Source organism: Macrotis lagotis, chromosome 2, assembly GCF_037893015.1.
Source record: "Macrotis lagotis isolate mMagLag1 chromosome 2, bilby.v1.9.chrom.fasta, whole genome shotgun sequence".
Classification (NCBI taxonomy): Eukaryota; Metazoa; Chordata; class Mammalia; order Peramelemorphia; family Peramelidae; genus Macrotis; species Macrotis lagotis.
The window spans coordinates 239,708,676-239,724,666 of NC_133659.1; the positions used below are offsets into that span (position 1 = coordinate 239,708,676).

A 15,991-nucleotide genomic window follows, 5' to 3' on the forward strand; every position below is an offset into this window, starting at 1 on the left:
GTGAGACCGGATTTGAACCCAGGTATTCCTGACTCCAAGTTGGGTGCTTTATCCACTAGCCACCTAGCCGCCCCTCTATCACCTTTCTTATGTGTTTTAACTTCTTTTAATAAATCTCTATCTTCTTTCCAAAACCTGCATTCCTGAATCTGAGTTGGGATTCATTGCAAGGCAGAACCAAACCCAAGAACCAAACCAAAGGCCACACTTAATGATGCAGGGAAATGATGTAGAGAATTGTGAATTAGCAGAAACAAAATCAAATGTGTGCAGGTCCCTACTCTTGAGATTCTGCCTCTCTTGGACACCATCGATTGTATCCCGCTTCCCCTTGACCCTGTTGTATCTTATCCTCCATTTCCACCTTAACAACTTTGGCCCGGACACCGGCAGGCAGGAAATGATGGTTAAAATTGAGATAGGAAGGAGCAGCATATAGATTGCCATTGGAAGTCAGGAAGTTACCTGACTCTGAGGTGAAAGACCACACCTCAAGCGCCACCTCCGTGCAGCCTGCGGCGGGGGGGTATTTAACAGGACAAGTCGCCCCTTTGAGCTGGCTTCTGCCAGCTCCCATCCACAAGGATGGGCTTTCCCCTGGCTCCTCATCAAGCCGCGTGGAGCTCCATGGGCTTCACCGTGTGACCCGGTTAACCCAAGTCTCATGGCTGCGCTCTCTCTTTCTTAACTTTACCTATCATTTTCTGTGTCGTAACTTACTTTAATAAACTTTGTTTTATTTCCACCCTCGCTTTTCCTGGTTTGCGATAATGATTCCTCATAGGCAGAGAGAACTCAAGTAGCCAGCGGCATTTAACCCATCTGTTTAATACTTTCAGTCCCAAACAACACGTGCATTCATTAACTAGAGGCTGTGGACCGCGTCTTAAGAAATTTATTCAAACTGGAAGTCATTTAACCTCTGTAAGCCTTTTCTCCTTTGTAAAATGGGGACAAACCATCTACTTCTACGGGTAAATTAGCTTAATCAATAAAAGCTCTCTGCAAATCTTAATCCGTTCCTCTAAGGGGCCTAGCCTCTCTACAGTAAACAGCAAGCACGAAAAATCCCAAAGTAGGAACCCGTCCGGCGGTCCGGCTCTAATAACAGCCCCCTATTACCAGCCTAATCCCCCGCCCCGAATCAAGTACTGAAGTGGTCGGAGGGGGGGAAGGGCGGGGCAAAGGAGAAGACAGAAAGAGGAGGGGGAAAGGGGAGCCAGAAGAGGGAGAAAAGAGAGCACGTGACCAACATCCGGCCTGGGGAGGGGCTGGAAGTAACGGATAGGCTGAAGTTTGAGTGGCGTCTCAATTGCCCAATCAACAAGTGGCGAGAGCATGGTGCCCCATCCCCTACGGAAAGGAATGGAGTAGGGAGGCCGTATCTCGGCACGTGATATAGGTGACAACCCGGAAGCGACGCCACTTTTTTTCCAGCTTTCTCCGCACCTACGGCTTGAAATGGTAAGAATGCAATGGCGCATGCGCTCTTTCTTTTCTCCTTCTCCCCTTCCCCCTCTACCCCGGGTGCAGCGCCCCATGCCCCCTCCCCCCCAACGCCCTTCCAAGAGGAGGCCCCTGGTGTGGGGCCAGGGTGGACTGGAGGCAGTAGGAGATGGAAGGGCCTGCGAGTGGAGCGTGTGTGTGGGGTGTCGGGTCCGACGGAGCCCCGGAGGGAAGAACGGGGCCGAAGGAGGGTCGAGTTGGGGGAGGAGGGGCGGCGCTGAGGAGCTGGCGTTTTGTCTCTGAGCTTTGGGAAGTGGGCGATGATTTTAGAGACCGAGGTGGGAAAGGCCCCGTAGGGATGGCAGGCCGAACGGTGTCCCCCCTTGGAAGAGAAGCTCTTTGAGGACAGGGGCGAGGACGTGTTTTTGTTCTCAGTGCCTGGTCGATAATTACCGCCTGATAAATAAATGCTTGTTGCATTTGGAGGGTGGAGTGGGGGCAGAAAGAAATCCCTTTGTTTTTTTTTTTATGGATAGTTCCTCATCCCTCTCTCTTACCCTCTCCTGCCGGCTGGTGGACACCCTCAACGAGATACTAATGTGTCTGGAGCAATTAGTTTATCGAAAAGCTTGAAACAATTAAGGGCCTGCTCTTCTCCAATTGCTAGGGATAGAAAAAAGATATAATTTCCAAAAGGCAAGGCCTTAGCAATTGGGCCAAAACAGGATAGGTTTCCTGTAGGAGGTGGCACTTGAATCCAGCTTTGAAGAAAGCTGGTGTTTTATTAGGGAAAAAAGAGTGGTCACGGGAGCCACTGTAGTACTGTGTAATAAATGCTGGACTTGGGAGTCAAGACCACAGTTCATTTCCCACCACAGACACTACTTTGTAATTTTGGCTTAACTTGTAAAATAAAAGGATTGAACTAGGTAACCTCTAAAGTTTCCACCTTTAAATAGATGACCCCATGATCCCATGAATGCATTCTAAGCATGGGGACCTATTCAAGTGCATAAGTCCTCAGACTCTCCAGATTGTAATTTATGAGGAAGAACAAGAAGGCCAGGTTAATTGAAAAGAAGAATAATGTTCAGTAATCTTAGAAAAGTAAGCTGGAGCCAGATTGTAGAGCTTTAAAGAACTAAGGAGCTTACATTTTATTTTAGAGGCATGGGGAAGTTGTTGGAGCTTCTGAGCAGAAAAGGGATAAGGTCAGACCTGTACCAAAGGACCATCAATATGGCAACTTTATGGAAGACACATTGGAGAGGAGAGCCAGAGGCAAGGAGATTAGAAAACAACTCACATAAGTGAATAATAAATTTTTGTTGTGATTGAATTAACTTATCCAGGAGAAGGGAAGATTTGGAGTTGTATGTTGGAGGGAAAGACCAGGAATCTGAATTTTTAGAGCATGAAGGAGGGAAATAAGGCAAGGTACTTGGGCACTGAGCATAGTGTAAAGAGAACTGAACTGAAAATCAGGAGAGGCTTCTAATTCCAGCTATGACACTGACTATGAGCTGTTCCCTTAGCTTCTCTGGATCCCAGTTTCTTATGTGTAAAATGAATATAGTAATTAACTTGTAGTAATTACTTCAGGGTTGCTGTGAGGATCGAAGGTGCTTGCAAAACCCTATATAAGTACCAGCACTTATTGTCTTAAAGTCTTGGCTAGGTGGGAAGATTAAGAAAAATAGGAGAATGGGAGATGGTAGCATCAGCAACTGGAGGAATAGTAGTTTACAAATGAGATGAGTAGGAAAGATCTCAGGATAGTTCTTTCCTCTCTTTTTCCTTTGATTCCCCCCCCCCCCCTTCTCATCATTTACTGTGCTTCTTCTAGACATCTGCATTGACCCAGGGGCTGGAGCGCATCCCTGACCAGCTAGGCTACTTAGTTCTAAGTGAAGGAGCCGTGCTGGCGGTAAGTCTCTTCCTTCTTACAGCTTCTCCTAATTTGAAATATGTGCCGTGGTTTGATCCATAAAGCGTGCAGAATCCTCATTCTTAAGTTCTCCTGGATTTAACTATTATAATACTCTTTGTAGATTACTCTCAAATATAATGCATCTCTTGTTTTGTATTCCAGTCTTCTATCATACTAATTTCCTGCTAGATCTCCCTACCTGCATATTCCATAGAGCTCTCAAACTCAGCAAGTCCAAAACAAGTCTTTCCCCCTAAAACCCATACCTCTTCTTCCTAACTTCCCTGTTAACTGCCAAAGGCATTATTATTATTTCATTTAACCCAGGTTCAATACCCCAGGGACATCCTTGGATTTTTTTTTTTTTTTTTTAGGTTTTTGCAAGGCAAATGGAGTTAAGTGGCTTGCCTAGGGCCACACAGCTAGGTAATTATTAAGTGTCTGAGGCCATATTTGAACTCAGGTACTGTAGGGCCAGTGCTCTATCCACTGCCACCTAGCCATGCCCATTCTTGAATCTTTACTCACTTTTACCCACCATGTCCAATCAGTTGCCAAGACTTATCATGTCTCACTCACCCCACAACCATTACAGTTCAGCTCACGTGACTCTTCTCCTCAGCTCTTGGAATAAATAGCCTTCTAATGGGTACCCCTGAATCAAGTCTCTCCCTTCTCCTGGCTATCCTTTACAGAGCTACCAAATTGTTATTTCTCAGATAAGCTCAAGAAGCTTCAGTATTTTTGACTTTTTTATATTTAAAGCTTTGACTTCAATCTAAGTCATTCTCCCTCATACCACATTCTAGCCAAAGTAGTCTTAGTGTTCCCAATACACAAAATCAATTTCCTGCCTCCTTTTCTTTGCACGGCTTGTTCTGTATCCCTAGAATGCTTTCATTCTTTGGAAACTGTTTAATGCTCAGCTCAAGTATTACTTTCTTCAAGAAGCCTTTTCTGATTTCCATACTTTTAGTGCCCCTCCCTCATCACTTTGAATTCATTTTGGCTCTTTCTTGAATGTATCTCTAAATATATAATCTTCTAGTAGAATAGGAGGGATGTTTCAATTTTGTTTTCGTATCCCCAGCCCAGTGCCTGCACATAGCAGGTTCTTAATAAATGCTCATTGATAGGTTAATTCTAGCTCTCATAATTGTATAGTAGTTCATCTGGTTCTCCTAGATGTTTGGCTCCTCAGAAACCTTTGTTGAATTATATCCATGTCTTGCTCCTAAATTCTGGGTGTTTCCCCAAGGGTCTGTGCTAGGCTATTCTCTTTTTCTACTTACCTGTTTCTGCATTCTGTTTCCAAATACCAATAACTCTCAATATACACACAAACACACATATATGTGTATATATATATCTATATTATGTGTGTATATATTTATACATGTTCCATATTCCTCAAACTTTTGTTCTAAATTACCAGTTGGGTATTAAGATTCAGCTACCTGAATGACTCATAGGTACCTCAAATTGTACTTTTAAATTAAAACTCATTTTCTTCACCTGTCCTTCTGCCTAAAACTTCTTCCCCTCTGTTTAATAAGCTATTATTCTTCCAGTCACCTAAATTCAAATTTTTGACTTTTATTCCCTCCCTCCTCAAATCTACAATTCTTATCATTTCCCAAGCCCTATCAATTCTAGCTAAGCAACATCTTATATCCATTCCCTTCTCTCCACTCAAGTGGTCAACATCCTAGTTTAGGCACTCATAACCTCTTCTGCTTCTTTGAGGTAAGGATGAGTAGCAATTTCTAATTACATCTAGGACCAGGTCTTTTAGGGCCTGAAAGGAGTTATTCAAATACTAAGTTTTCCTGATCACTGAAATCAATGCAGAGAACCTTGAGAACAGATTCCAAATCCATAGTTTTCTTATACATTTTCCTGTGCATGTACTTTGCTGGAATGGGACTGGGAAAGCAATCCAGGCATCTCTTATTAGCCAGGTACCTTGACTGAAACCCAGAGGCTTGAGGAGGTTGGAGAGGAATAGAAAGAGAATAATTGTGGCTGGGAATGACAGGTAAGGCAGTGAGAGTGGAAAGGAAATGACTGATCATTAACTTATCATTCCTTTTATGAATTTTGTGGGGCAGCAAGTAGGTAGGCACTTTGGATTCCATGTAGAAGCTTCTTCTCAGTAACACCTGGAAAAAAATGTCCTTTTTGTTAAAAAGAATCAGGCTCCTACTTCCTTTTTCTTTCTACCAGTCATATCGATTGTTATCTGTCTTTGGGAAGCCTTGCCTTTAATTAAATGTCCTATAAAATGGAAATGTTAAAATTTTCATTTGTGGATTATTTGGCCACGTTTAATAAAAACTGCCTTTGTATGAAGAGCAAAGGTAATATTTATCTCCAATATTTCCTCTTTTTGGCGGGAGGTTGCAAGGCAGTGGGGTTAAGTGACTCACTCAAGGTCATACAACTAGATAATTAAGTGTCTGAGGCAGAATTTGAACTCAGGTCCTCCTGAGTCCAGGGTCAGTGCTCTATCCACTGTGCCACAGTTGCCTCTGCAATATTTCTTTGATCATTAGATCAGTAACAACTTAGTAATCCTGTCCAGAAAAAGAAAATGATTGATCTGTTCAAGTCATGTTGTTTTTTCTTTATAAAATTTCATCTTCCCAAATTGCCCAAGGTAGAATGAGCTAATGAGCACAACTCCTCTGCTGACTGACTTACAAACTTTGACCTTTTACATTTTTCACACTGGGCCAGTTTGCTCGCTCCTTAGCCTAGTGGCACTAACTTGTCCTAGGAACTCAACTACTTGCCAGACTTAGAGCAGGAACTCAACTAGCTTTAACCCTATTACTACTCAAAACTCAATAGATCTTCTGCCTTCTAGTAACAGGAATTATAGTTATAACAGTTTTTTTCCCCTAGGTATTTATCAACAACATTATTGAGAACTTTGAGAATTTTGACAGGAGTGAATATCAGACTCATTAGTTTTCAGGCTCAATTTTCTCTTTTGAAAATCAGAATTGTCTTCCAATGCTATGGTACCTTTCCTATTTTCCACAGTTGTTTAGTGATCACCGAGAATAGCTCATCAGTCATGCCTGCCAGTTCTTTCAGTACTCTAGAGATGTTATCCAGGATAACCTGGACTCATTAAGGGTTTCACCTTGTATTTCCTCTCTAGTAGCCATCATTATTTCCTTTCTAATCCTAAGATTACTCCCCTTATTAGAGAAAACAGAAACAATATTTATTGAGCCCATGAATTTGTCAAGCTAAGGATACAAATAGAGTGAATGAAGTAGCCCCTATTTAAGAGTTTACATTCTAAAAAAGTAGAGATAACCATCTCTGCCATCTATTGTCTCTTATATTCTGAGAAGATGTTTAGTAGAAAGAATGCTGGATAGGCTCTCTCTTGCCCTGGATACTTAGAAACTGTGATCAAGAGAGCTAGGCACAGATTTGTTGAATCTGTTTCCTCATGTATAAAATGGAAATAATAATGCTTTGATTAACAGTTTTAGAGTTAATGTAAAGATCAAATGAGAATATATTTAAAAGTGCTTTGCAAAAGAGTACTTCATAAAGTACCAACTATTTTTATCGTTTCTTCACCAACTTAAAAACCAAAAGCAATTTTTTGGTTCTTTCACCAGTTTCAGCACCCTTTTTTTAAAGGACCATACCATGTTCTTATATTCATCCTGTTCTATTAATTTATTTGAAAAACCTAACTTCCCAGTGTATATACATTAGTCTGTTTAGACAACTCCCACTTTTTCTTCTCATTAGATCTTCAGAATTTCATTCTTCAGTTTCCTATTTTCCTAGGATTCACTTTCCTTGTAGAATTTAGTCTGGAAGTTCTTTTTGGAATTGATTCATTTCCCTCTTCTTAAATTAAAGGGGGAATGTCAGTATGTACTCAGATCTTCTGTATCATAAATTTTAAGATAATAATTTCAGATTCCCATCAATTTTTAACCTTAACAATCACATCCTTATTGGGGAAGAGTCAAGTGTACAAGAGCAGGCAGAGAACACAGTTTGAATCCTGAGTATGAGATTTAGTAGTTTTGTGAAACTAGATCTCACTTTTCTGAAACTGTTACCTGTAAAATGATCAATTTAAAATTTGCCCTCCCTACTTCATGAGGTTGAGAAGAAAGCTTTTTTTGTAAATCTTCTACTTACATGGTGCTTTAAAACCTTATAAAATGAACCAGCAAGAATGAAGAGCTGGAAGGAAACTCAGCCACCATCTAGTTTAACCTATAGCCAAGGTATCTATTTAGAACATAACTGGCAAGTGGTCATTCTGCTTCTATTATAAGACTATAGAAATATAGAAATAGAGAAACTCAACAACTCTCAGGGCGCAACCAAATTTCTCTTTTTGGACAGTACTGATTATTATTATTATTTTTTAGTTTTTGCAAGGCAGTGGGGTTAAGTGGCTTGCCCAAGGCCACACAGCTAGGTAATCATTGTCTGAGGCTGGATTTGAACTCAGGTATTCCTGACAAGGCCAGAGCTCTATCCACTGAGCCACCTAGCTGCCCCAGTACTGATTATTTTTTCCCTAACCTCATTTGCTTCTTTGCAGCTTTGACCCATTGTTCCTAGTTCTGCCCTCCAGGATCAAAAGTAAAACCGCTTAAAATATTTAAAGACAGGTATTATGTCTCGCCCCCCCACACACACACACACACACTCTTCAGGCTAAATACGCCTTCAGCCAATCCTCGTTTAACATATTTAAGACCCTTTATCATCCTATTAGTCCTCTTCTGGACATTTTCCTGGTTGCCAATGTCTTTGCTTGGCATCTAGAACCAAAATGAGTACTCCATATATGAACTAGGGTAAAGTACAGAAGGATTATTGTCTGGAAGTAATGTCTTTTTTCTTTTTCTTATTAAAAAATTTGATATCTTGTTTTTATATTAAATTATTGAACATGCCTCCATTATCCTCAGTCAGCAAGACTCTTGTTATAGATTTTGGGGGGGAGGGGGAGAAAGCTCAGCAAAACCAAACAATATTAACTGAGTTTGAGTGTACATATGACTCCACATCCCCCCCTATTTCTGCAAAGAGGTGAATTTTCTTCTTGAAGACCAAGTTTGGTCATTGAATTTTATTTCATTCATGGAGTTGTCATCACATAAATTTATTTTCCTGGTTCTGCATAATTCATTTTGTATCTGTTCATATTGTTTTCCAATGTGTCCTAAAATTCTTTATATTCATCATTTTATTCCATTACTTCATATACCACAGTGTTTAGTCATTATCTAATCTATTAAGTCCCTAATTACATGTCAGACACGTAAGGTGCTGGGGGCAAAAAAAAGGCAAAAACTTTCCTTCCTGCTATCAATCTATGGGACACATATACATAAATAGGTAGATATTTGTTAAGGGCACTAGCCATATGTACTCAAAAGTATCCTGCTGAAAATGATGTTCAAGCTGAATGTCAGGGAATCCAGGGATTCTAGAGATATGGAGGTGAAAAGGGGGAGAGCATTCCAAGCATGAGCGCCAATTTAAAACTATGGCACTGGATGTGGTACATGTAAGGAACAGCAAGTAGCCCAACCAACTACAAGGATGGGAGTAATATAGAAGATTGTAAATATAGAATAGGCTAAATTATTCAGAGCTTTAAAAAGACTAAGGAGTTTGTGAGGCACTAATCTGATCTTTAAATCTCACTTGGGTAGATGTGTGGAGGATCTTTTGCAGTGGGAAAAGACTTGAGGCAGTGAGACCAATTAGGCTACTGCAGTAGTATAATGATGAGGGCTTGAATTAAAGTGGTAACTAAGTGGAAAGAAAAGGATCTGAGAGATGGAATTTAACTCCACAAGATTTGTAACTGACAGGGTCATAGCCAGTTTCTTTTTTTTTTTTATCACAACTCTAAAAGGAAGTGCCTCCCTCTTGCAATGCGTCATTTCCACTCCCCCATTACCAATTCTTCATTGAGAATCAGATGCCTTATAGAATTTGTTGGGGTTTTTTTTTTAACCTTTTGAAGTATGAAATTATAGCAAATCAAGGTTACTAAGTATTTTTGGCAAGAGATATCCTGCAGGTATGCAGCATTTATGCCAGGCCTATAATTTGTTTCCTAACTCATCCGCTTGTCTCTTTCTGTAGTTCTCTAGAGGAACTTGATGACAAAATCATTGGTTTCTTCCTCTTTTGGACATTACCCAAATGCCTCCTCCTTGACAATCACTTTTGAGAATTACATCTTAATAGAATACTCTTATTTTATGTTCTTAAGATTTTCTTGGTACTTAAGAAAACCCCAACCCAATACACATTTGTAAGTTATCTTGTTCAAAATGTTTGTTTACTTAAGAAAAACAAAGATTAAATATGGTTCCTGTCTCCATGGAATTTACAGTCCTGGATCAAAGAAAGGTGATGTTAAAAATCTTTGGAGAAGATTAGGAATACCATACATCCTTAAATGAGGATCTATTCAAAATCAGAATTTGGACTGAAGACTGCCTAGAGTAACAGAAAATTCTTAAGCATATTTTCTCATAATAGTACTAGACCTTCTGAGTTCAAATCCATCTTTGGACACTAGCTGTTTGACTATTAGGCAAGTCATTTAACCTTGCTTGGGTTCCTCATCTGTAAAATGTGGGCAAGGAAATGGCAAAGCAAACCACTTTAATGTCATTACCAAGAATACCCCAAATGTGGTCACTAAGAAGAACCAGACAGGAGTGAAAAGAATGAACATTTTCTTCCTTGTGTTCCTCTTGCTTCTTACCTAAATCTTGGGCATTTGTATGATGGATGTTTTAGGCCATAGATTTTGGATATATTTGGACGGTTTTCTCTCTCCATTCTTTTTAAAATTCTTTAGGTTTACACTGTAAGTTATTGAACTATATTCTTAAACTGAAATTTAATGTGTAAATATAAGGTATTATTTTAGGTTTGAAATTGGAAGTGACATAAAAATGTCCATAAGCAATGGAAAATGAGTCTAGAATTTGGTAGATTAAGCAATACTGGAGATGATGAATTTAAGAACCTTTAAGTTAGATAAGAAACAAAGGAATATGAAAGGAAGCAAGGGAAGACAAACTGATCCAAGTTGGGAAGATATAAACTGATCCAGGTAGGGAAAACCAGGAAAATAACATCCATGACTACTGAAATGTAAATTCAAGTGTTAAAAAAAATAAATATAAATGTTCTGTAAGTGAAATGGTTAAATTTGGCCCTAATGAAGAGATGTAAAACCTGGCATAAGTTATTGGATTTGATGAATTTGTTTTGCAGATTCTTTGAGTTATGCTTTAGGGAATTTAGAGAAGAAATGAAGGATACAAAAAAAGAGTGAGCTAAGTAAAGTAGGGTCTGTGTATTATCACCAAAATTGATAGTGTTCTGGAAAGAACAAGGTGCTCAGGTGTTGGATGTTATAGTCAGTCAGTGAGTTAGGAATGCAAAACCAAAAATTAAACAGTCCCTTAGCTTCTAGTCGGGGAGACCACAAAAATGAGGAAAAGAGAATGAGAGAGGGCAGCAATAAACCACTGATCCATCAGAAAAATGTCAAAGAAAAAAAGTTATGATGTGGTTGGATCACCAGAACAGGTAGCAGGCTCAAGCAAAGACTTTTTTTTTTGGTGCCCCCCCCTTCCTGTAAGCTGACCAAAAAGAACCAGTTTTGTTTTTGCAGGGAAGGAACTAAAAATACTGTTTTGTTGATATGATCCTTAATTTTTGGTCTCAACTTTTTATCATTTAGTCATCTGGTGACTTGGAAAATGATGAACGAGCAGCTGGTGCAATCTCTGAGCTAGTGAGCACAGCTTGTGGCTTCCGGTTGTACCGTGGCCTTGACATGCCCTTCAAGCGTCTGTCTGGTAAGCCCCTGACCCCTGGAATATGAAAGGAACAAATCTCTTTTTCTTAAGAAAATATAAGTCCCTTCATTGCCTCTTTATCCAGTTTCTGGCCATTTTTATCTTTTTTTTTTTTAAACCTAATTAGAACCCTTTACCCTCAAATCCCTGACCCTTGAGGTGGGCTTCTCTAGCTTTGATTCTAGCCAACTTTTTGTCTGGGGGGGACTTTTGTTCCTAGTGGTCTTCGGGGAACACATGTTGTTGGTGACTGTGTCTGGACAGAAGGTGTTTGTGGTGAAAAGACAGAATCACAGCCGTGAACCCATCAATGTCTGAGACTACAGGAGATTGGAGGGGAAAGGTTGAGAATATTTCTGTAAGCTTACTGTTTTTCCACATACCTGATTTTAACCACTTCCCCTAAAAGAATCTAGGCATTCTTCCTTCATCTCTGCTCCCCCATCCCTGTTCAGTGAAGCAGAGGGTTGTTTCTTTCTCAGTGTTAAAGGGGATCAGGGCAGGGACAATCTCCTTTCCAATAAACATGGTGTCTGACACTAATGCCCTTGGAGGGTTGTGTCCTATTTCTTTTTTCCCTTTCTTAATAGGTATTATCTTAGATATACAGTTGGAAGGGCTCTTAGAGAGACACCATTTAGTCAGAACCCTTACAGTTGAAGAAACAAGTCCAGGAAGTGCAGAGACTGGCTCTTGATCACCCCAGCCCACTTCTGCCCACTCCTTTAATAGACAGACAGCAATTACTTTCTCCTTCCTCCTGGGCAGACATTTAATGGTCTCAAATTAGTTGGAAGCAGGAGACATGAAAAAATTACTTAAACAGAGAAAAACTTTAAATTAAAGTGCTTGAGGATATAAACATGAATTGGGAAGAGATGGGAAGAGAGACACAACATTGTCTCCCCTCCCCACCTGAGTCTGGGGGGGCAACCAATGAGATCCACTGAATCTACCTTACAAATTCAGCCCAGGCTGATTGGGAGAGGGGAATGTCATAAGCATAAGAAAAATATTTTGTAAACTTAAGAGTCAGAAGGGAGGTGAGAGAAATTGGAGAACAGAACTGGGGATGGGACCAGCCCTCCCAGAGGAACAAGGAAATACTGTTGGCTTTTCCCCCCAGCCCTTATTCCCAATTCAACTTCAACTCTTTCCATTAAACAGCAGACACAGAAAGCTATACTGTCTTCCCCACATTCCATAGCATCCCAGGAGAGACAGCAGCTACAAGATGAGGACCCCTTCCAGGGGGTTTCCAATTTCTAGGAGTGTTCGAATAGGAAATAGGAATCCAATTTCCCCTACTTGACAGGTTCAACCACCAGGACCTTGCACTCACGCTTGGCAATCTTGTCCAGAGAAAGCATGGCCTTATCTGGAGGCAGGTAGAGGGGACGGCCTACGGGGGAGGCCACAGGAGGTGTTATGGCACGGCGTTCCATCACACTGCCTGACCTAGGGTATACAGCAAGTGATTAGTGGATGAACATGGCTATGGTTCTGGAACTTTCCTAGCACCACTAAGAATTACTTTTCCTGGCTTCATACCTCATGAGGTGGCTTCTAGAAGGCTGCTGGTGGGAGAAGGACTGGGACCGACCCAAACTACCTTGATGTCTCTCCATGAAGTCTCGAACAGCAGGACTGCTAGGACTGCTCTTGCGTGACAAAGGCCGGGCCTCAGGTGGAGGGTGGGATACACTGGCTGTAAACTGCAACTTCAACTTCATGTGCTGACTCAACTACAATAAGGAGACTAGAGAGTTAGCCTCTATACTCCAGGCTCTTATTAGCGCTGAAGAAACCTTGATCTTCCTTCTAGTGGAAGTCTTTTCTTAAGTTCTGATTTCTACCTCTTCAACACTGCAGCTCTCATCTTTTCATCTACTCAAAGCCCCTCTACACCCATCATTGGAGATATCCTATTTCTCCCCCCTACCTCCATTACCCCTACTTACCTCAAAGAGTCCAGCCCTTAGGGCTTGGAAGGCCACACTGAAAGTGAGCGCAGTACCCTTTCTGGAGAACCCAAGATTGTTGAGAGGTGTGTGACAAACGATAGAATCCAAGGCAGCCTGCATAGCCCTGCGCTCTTCTTCACATAGTTGCTTTCCTGGTTGGGGAGGGGGGTGGAATTGTAGAACTTCAAAGACCTTTCATTTTTATCTTTGGGTTTATGGCCCTCAGGACCTAAGTTGTCTACCTCTCCTAAATAGGTAAGTCATGAATACCTACCAGTTTGTGCATTCTCTGGGGTCCAGACAAGCCTAACAGCAAGGAAGTCCTGTAAATTGTTGAGCAGTGTATAGGTAACAGTAAAAGGCTCATGTACTCGCACAGGGGATTTACATGAGGCAGTCATTACAAAACATGGACGGTCTAAGCGGATGCTAGGTAGTCTGAGGTAAAGAAATCAGAAAGAGCATATAGTGAGATAAAGTGAGGTCTACAGATACATAAGGTTGAACCTACTACACATGGAGAATTTGAGAAGTGGAGCACACTTACCGATAGTGAGTGTAGATGCTCTGGGTGAATGGTAATTTAGGTGTGGACCACTGAACTATAGCAACCAGAGATACCTCAAGGCCCTATGAATGGGAAAGTAGAACAGGCATTTTTTTTTTTTAGAGAACCTTCTCTTCATTATTTTTTCTAAACAATCATCTTTCACATCCCAATCTTTTACACACTATCTTCCATGCTTACCTCCTGGCCCTTTGAAGGGGGTTGTTCACCTGTCCTCAGTTGGAATAGGAAGTTATGTTCTTCCAAAGCACTAAGGGGGCATGGGAAGCAGCCAGAGGAACCAGGGAGACGACAAAAGGAACCCATGGAGACCTCCCCAGACTGGTGACTAATTCAGGAAGAAAAAGGAATAGGGTATGAACTCCCTATAGGAGACCCTTCCAAATCCCTACCCTGTCCCTCCCACTTGTTTCCTTCCTCTCAGTCTCACCAGACGTTGTCCACCAACAGCACAGAACCATCGGGCATGACGGGCAGATAACTGGCATTGAAGTTTGGGAGGATGCGGATGTCCCAGATAGAAATTTCCTCTTGTGAGGAACTATTCAGCACTGTAAGAGTTAACTGGATGGTTGAGGTTCAGGACACCTGGATCCCAATCTTATACCCCAAGAACTCCACTCGAATCCCCTTAATCATTCAGGCCCCCTAAAGCATGCCTCCCTATGGAACACAGGCAGCCAGTCTGCTCACCCTTGAGCACTGTCAGGTGTTTTCCAGCCACAGTCATCTGCCGACATTTCAGAACAGGAGGGGGCAGTAGGGTCAACAGTGTGCTCACTGTAAGAGTGGAAGGAAGAGTGGATTCCTTGTTGTTAATCCTTGTGGCTTCACCTCCTCCTCAGCATAAAGTCCCATCCCAAGTTAGGTCATTTTCCCCAGCCAGGTAATTTAAGTCATATCCCATCCATCCCAAACTCCCTGGCAAACTACTGAAATCCGTGTGCCCCCTTCCCCCAGCATGGCTCTGAACTCCACACCTTGGGCTTTGAATGCATTTTGCTCCCCTCGAAATGTCTCCCCAGGAGCCCGGGTCTGCAGCAATCTCAGGTAGCCGTGATCTCTGACCTCCGCGGTCTCAACCTCCCTTTTCCACACAGTCACTACAATCTGTTTGAGGGAGAGACAGACAGATAGACTCCTGGGGAGGGCAGAGTTTGTTGGGTGGGCCACAGCACCCTTCCCATCTCACCTTGGCTTTAAGTGTGCCTGGGGGTAGTTTGTCCAGTGAAATGGTGAGCGGAAAGATGACTTCATCTGTGGACACAATTGGTTCTTCCATGGGCAACTGAGGGGGCGAGTCAGAGAGGTGAGCGAGGCGGCGGGAGGCCTCCCCTGGGCAGTCTGGTGCCCCCCTCCCCGATGCGCGGCGCCCGCGCCGGGCCTCTCCCGCAGCTCCTGCCTTCCCGCAAACCCGAGCGTTTACCTCGTGGGCACCCGTCCCCCCGCTCCTCACCATGGTGGTTCCCCGGCCGGTGGCAGGGCCCGGGCCATGGGTGAGGAGGGGGCTGCAGTCCGAGAACAGCCCCGCGTCCCCGGGGGCCTGGCCGCTCGGCTCTCCGGGCCCCGGGCCTCCACTTCCGGCGCTGACCGAGGCCAGGGCCACCAGGGCCGCGGCCAGCTCGGCCCAGGCGCCCCCGGGCACCGGCCCGCCCCCGGCGCCCGCTTCGGCGCCCGCCCGGCAGCGCAGCACCAGCAGGAAGCGCACCGTCTCCCCCAGGTAAAGATGGTTCCTCCGCGGCAGCGCCCGGTAGCGGCCGGGGTCTCCGGCCAGCTCCGCCCGGGGGGGCAGCGGCACCGCGGGGAAGTACATGGAGTAGTCGCACTGGGACTCCATGGGCCGGGCGTGGGGGCGCCCCGGGGCCCGAGGCCCAAGACCGCGCCCCTGCGGGGAGAGGGCTGGGGCCCGGGAGGCGGGCCGGAGCGGGGGCCGAGAGGGCGGCGGCCCCGGGAGCCGGCCCTGGGCGAGGGAGGCCCGCCCGGGACTGAACCTGGAACCCCGGCGAGGCGGGGCCGGAACCCGGCAGGGGCGGGAGGAGCGGAAGAGGCCGGAAGTGACCCGGGGGGCGGGGCTTGGGGTGACCCCGACTCTGTTGGGGAAGACCCGGAGGAAAGCCCCGGGGGCTCGTAGAGCCCGTCCGACCCACGGGCGGCGCCTACACTGGTGGGGCGGGGGTGGCCCTGGACC

The 15,991-nt window shown here is 43.7% G+C and overlaps 2 protein-coding genes across 4 annotated transcripts; one reads left to right on the forward strand and one right to left on the reverse strand.

The window, feature by feature from the left end:
• The first annotated feature begins 1,357 nt into the window (after positions 1 to 1,357).
• Positions 1,358 to 11,814, forward strand: LAMTOR4 (late endosomal/lysosomal adaptor, MAPK and MTOR activator 4). Of its 2 annotated transcripts, XM_074225316.1 has the most exons (5): positions 1,476 to 1,640; positions 2,613 to 2,727; positions 3,293 to 3,373; positions 11,154 to 11,271; positions 11,492 to 11,814. In XM_074225316.1, the coding sequence occupies exons 1-5, from the start codon at positions 1,483 to 1,485 to the stop codon at positions 11,587 to 11,589; spliced, it is 570 nt and encodes a 189-aa protein (XP_074081417.1). In that variant the 5' UTR covers positions 1,476 to 1,482; the 3' UTR covers positions 11,590 to 11,814. The 2 variants fall into 2 exon arrangements, with proteins under 2 accessions (XP_074081418.1, XP_074081417.1); XM_074225317.1 differs by lacking the exons at positions 1,476 to 1,640; positions 2,613 to 2,727 and adding an exon at positions 1,358 to 1,464.
• Positions 3,268 to 15,815, reverse strand: TRAPPC14 (trafficking protein particle complex subunit 14). Of its 2 annotated transcripts, none has more exons than XM_074225301.1 (11): positions 15,260 to 15,815; positions 14,996 to 15,091; positions 14,784 to 14,913; positions 14,497 to 14,583; positions 14,234 to 14,354; positions 13,984 to 14,131; positions 13,783 to 13,865; positions 13,510 to 13,673; positions 13,233 to 13,387; positions 12,823 to 13,016; positions 3,268 to 12,729 (listed from the first exon to the last, which is right to left on the reverse strand). In XM_074225301.1, the coding sequence occupies exons 1-11, from the start codon at positions 15,638 to 15,640 to the stop codon at positions 12,576 to 12,578; spliced, it is 1,713 nt and encodes a 570-aa protein (XP_074081402.1). In that variant the 5' UTR covers positions 15,641 to 15,815; the 3' UTR covers positions 3,268 to 12,575. The 2 variants fall into 2 exon arrangements, with proteins under 2 accessions (XP_074081402.1, XP_074081401.1); XM_074225300.1 differs by having other exon boundaries at positions 15,230 to 15,815.
• Between the last annotated feature and the right edge of the window lie 176 nt (positions 15,816 to 15,991).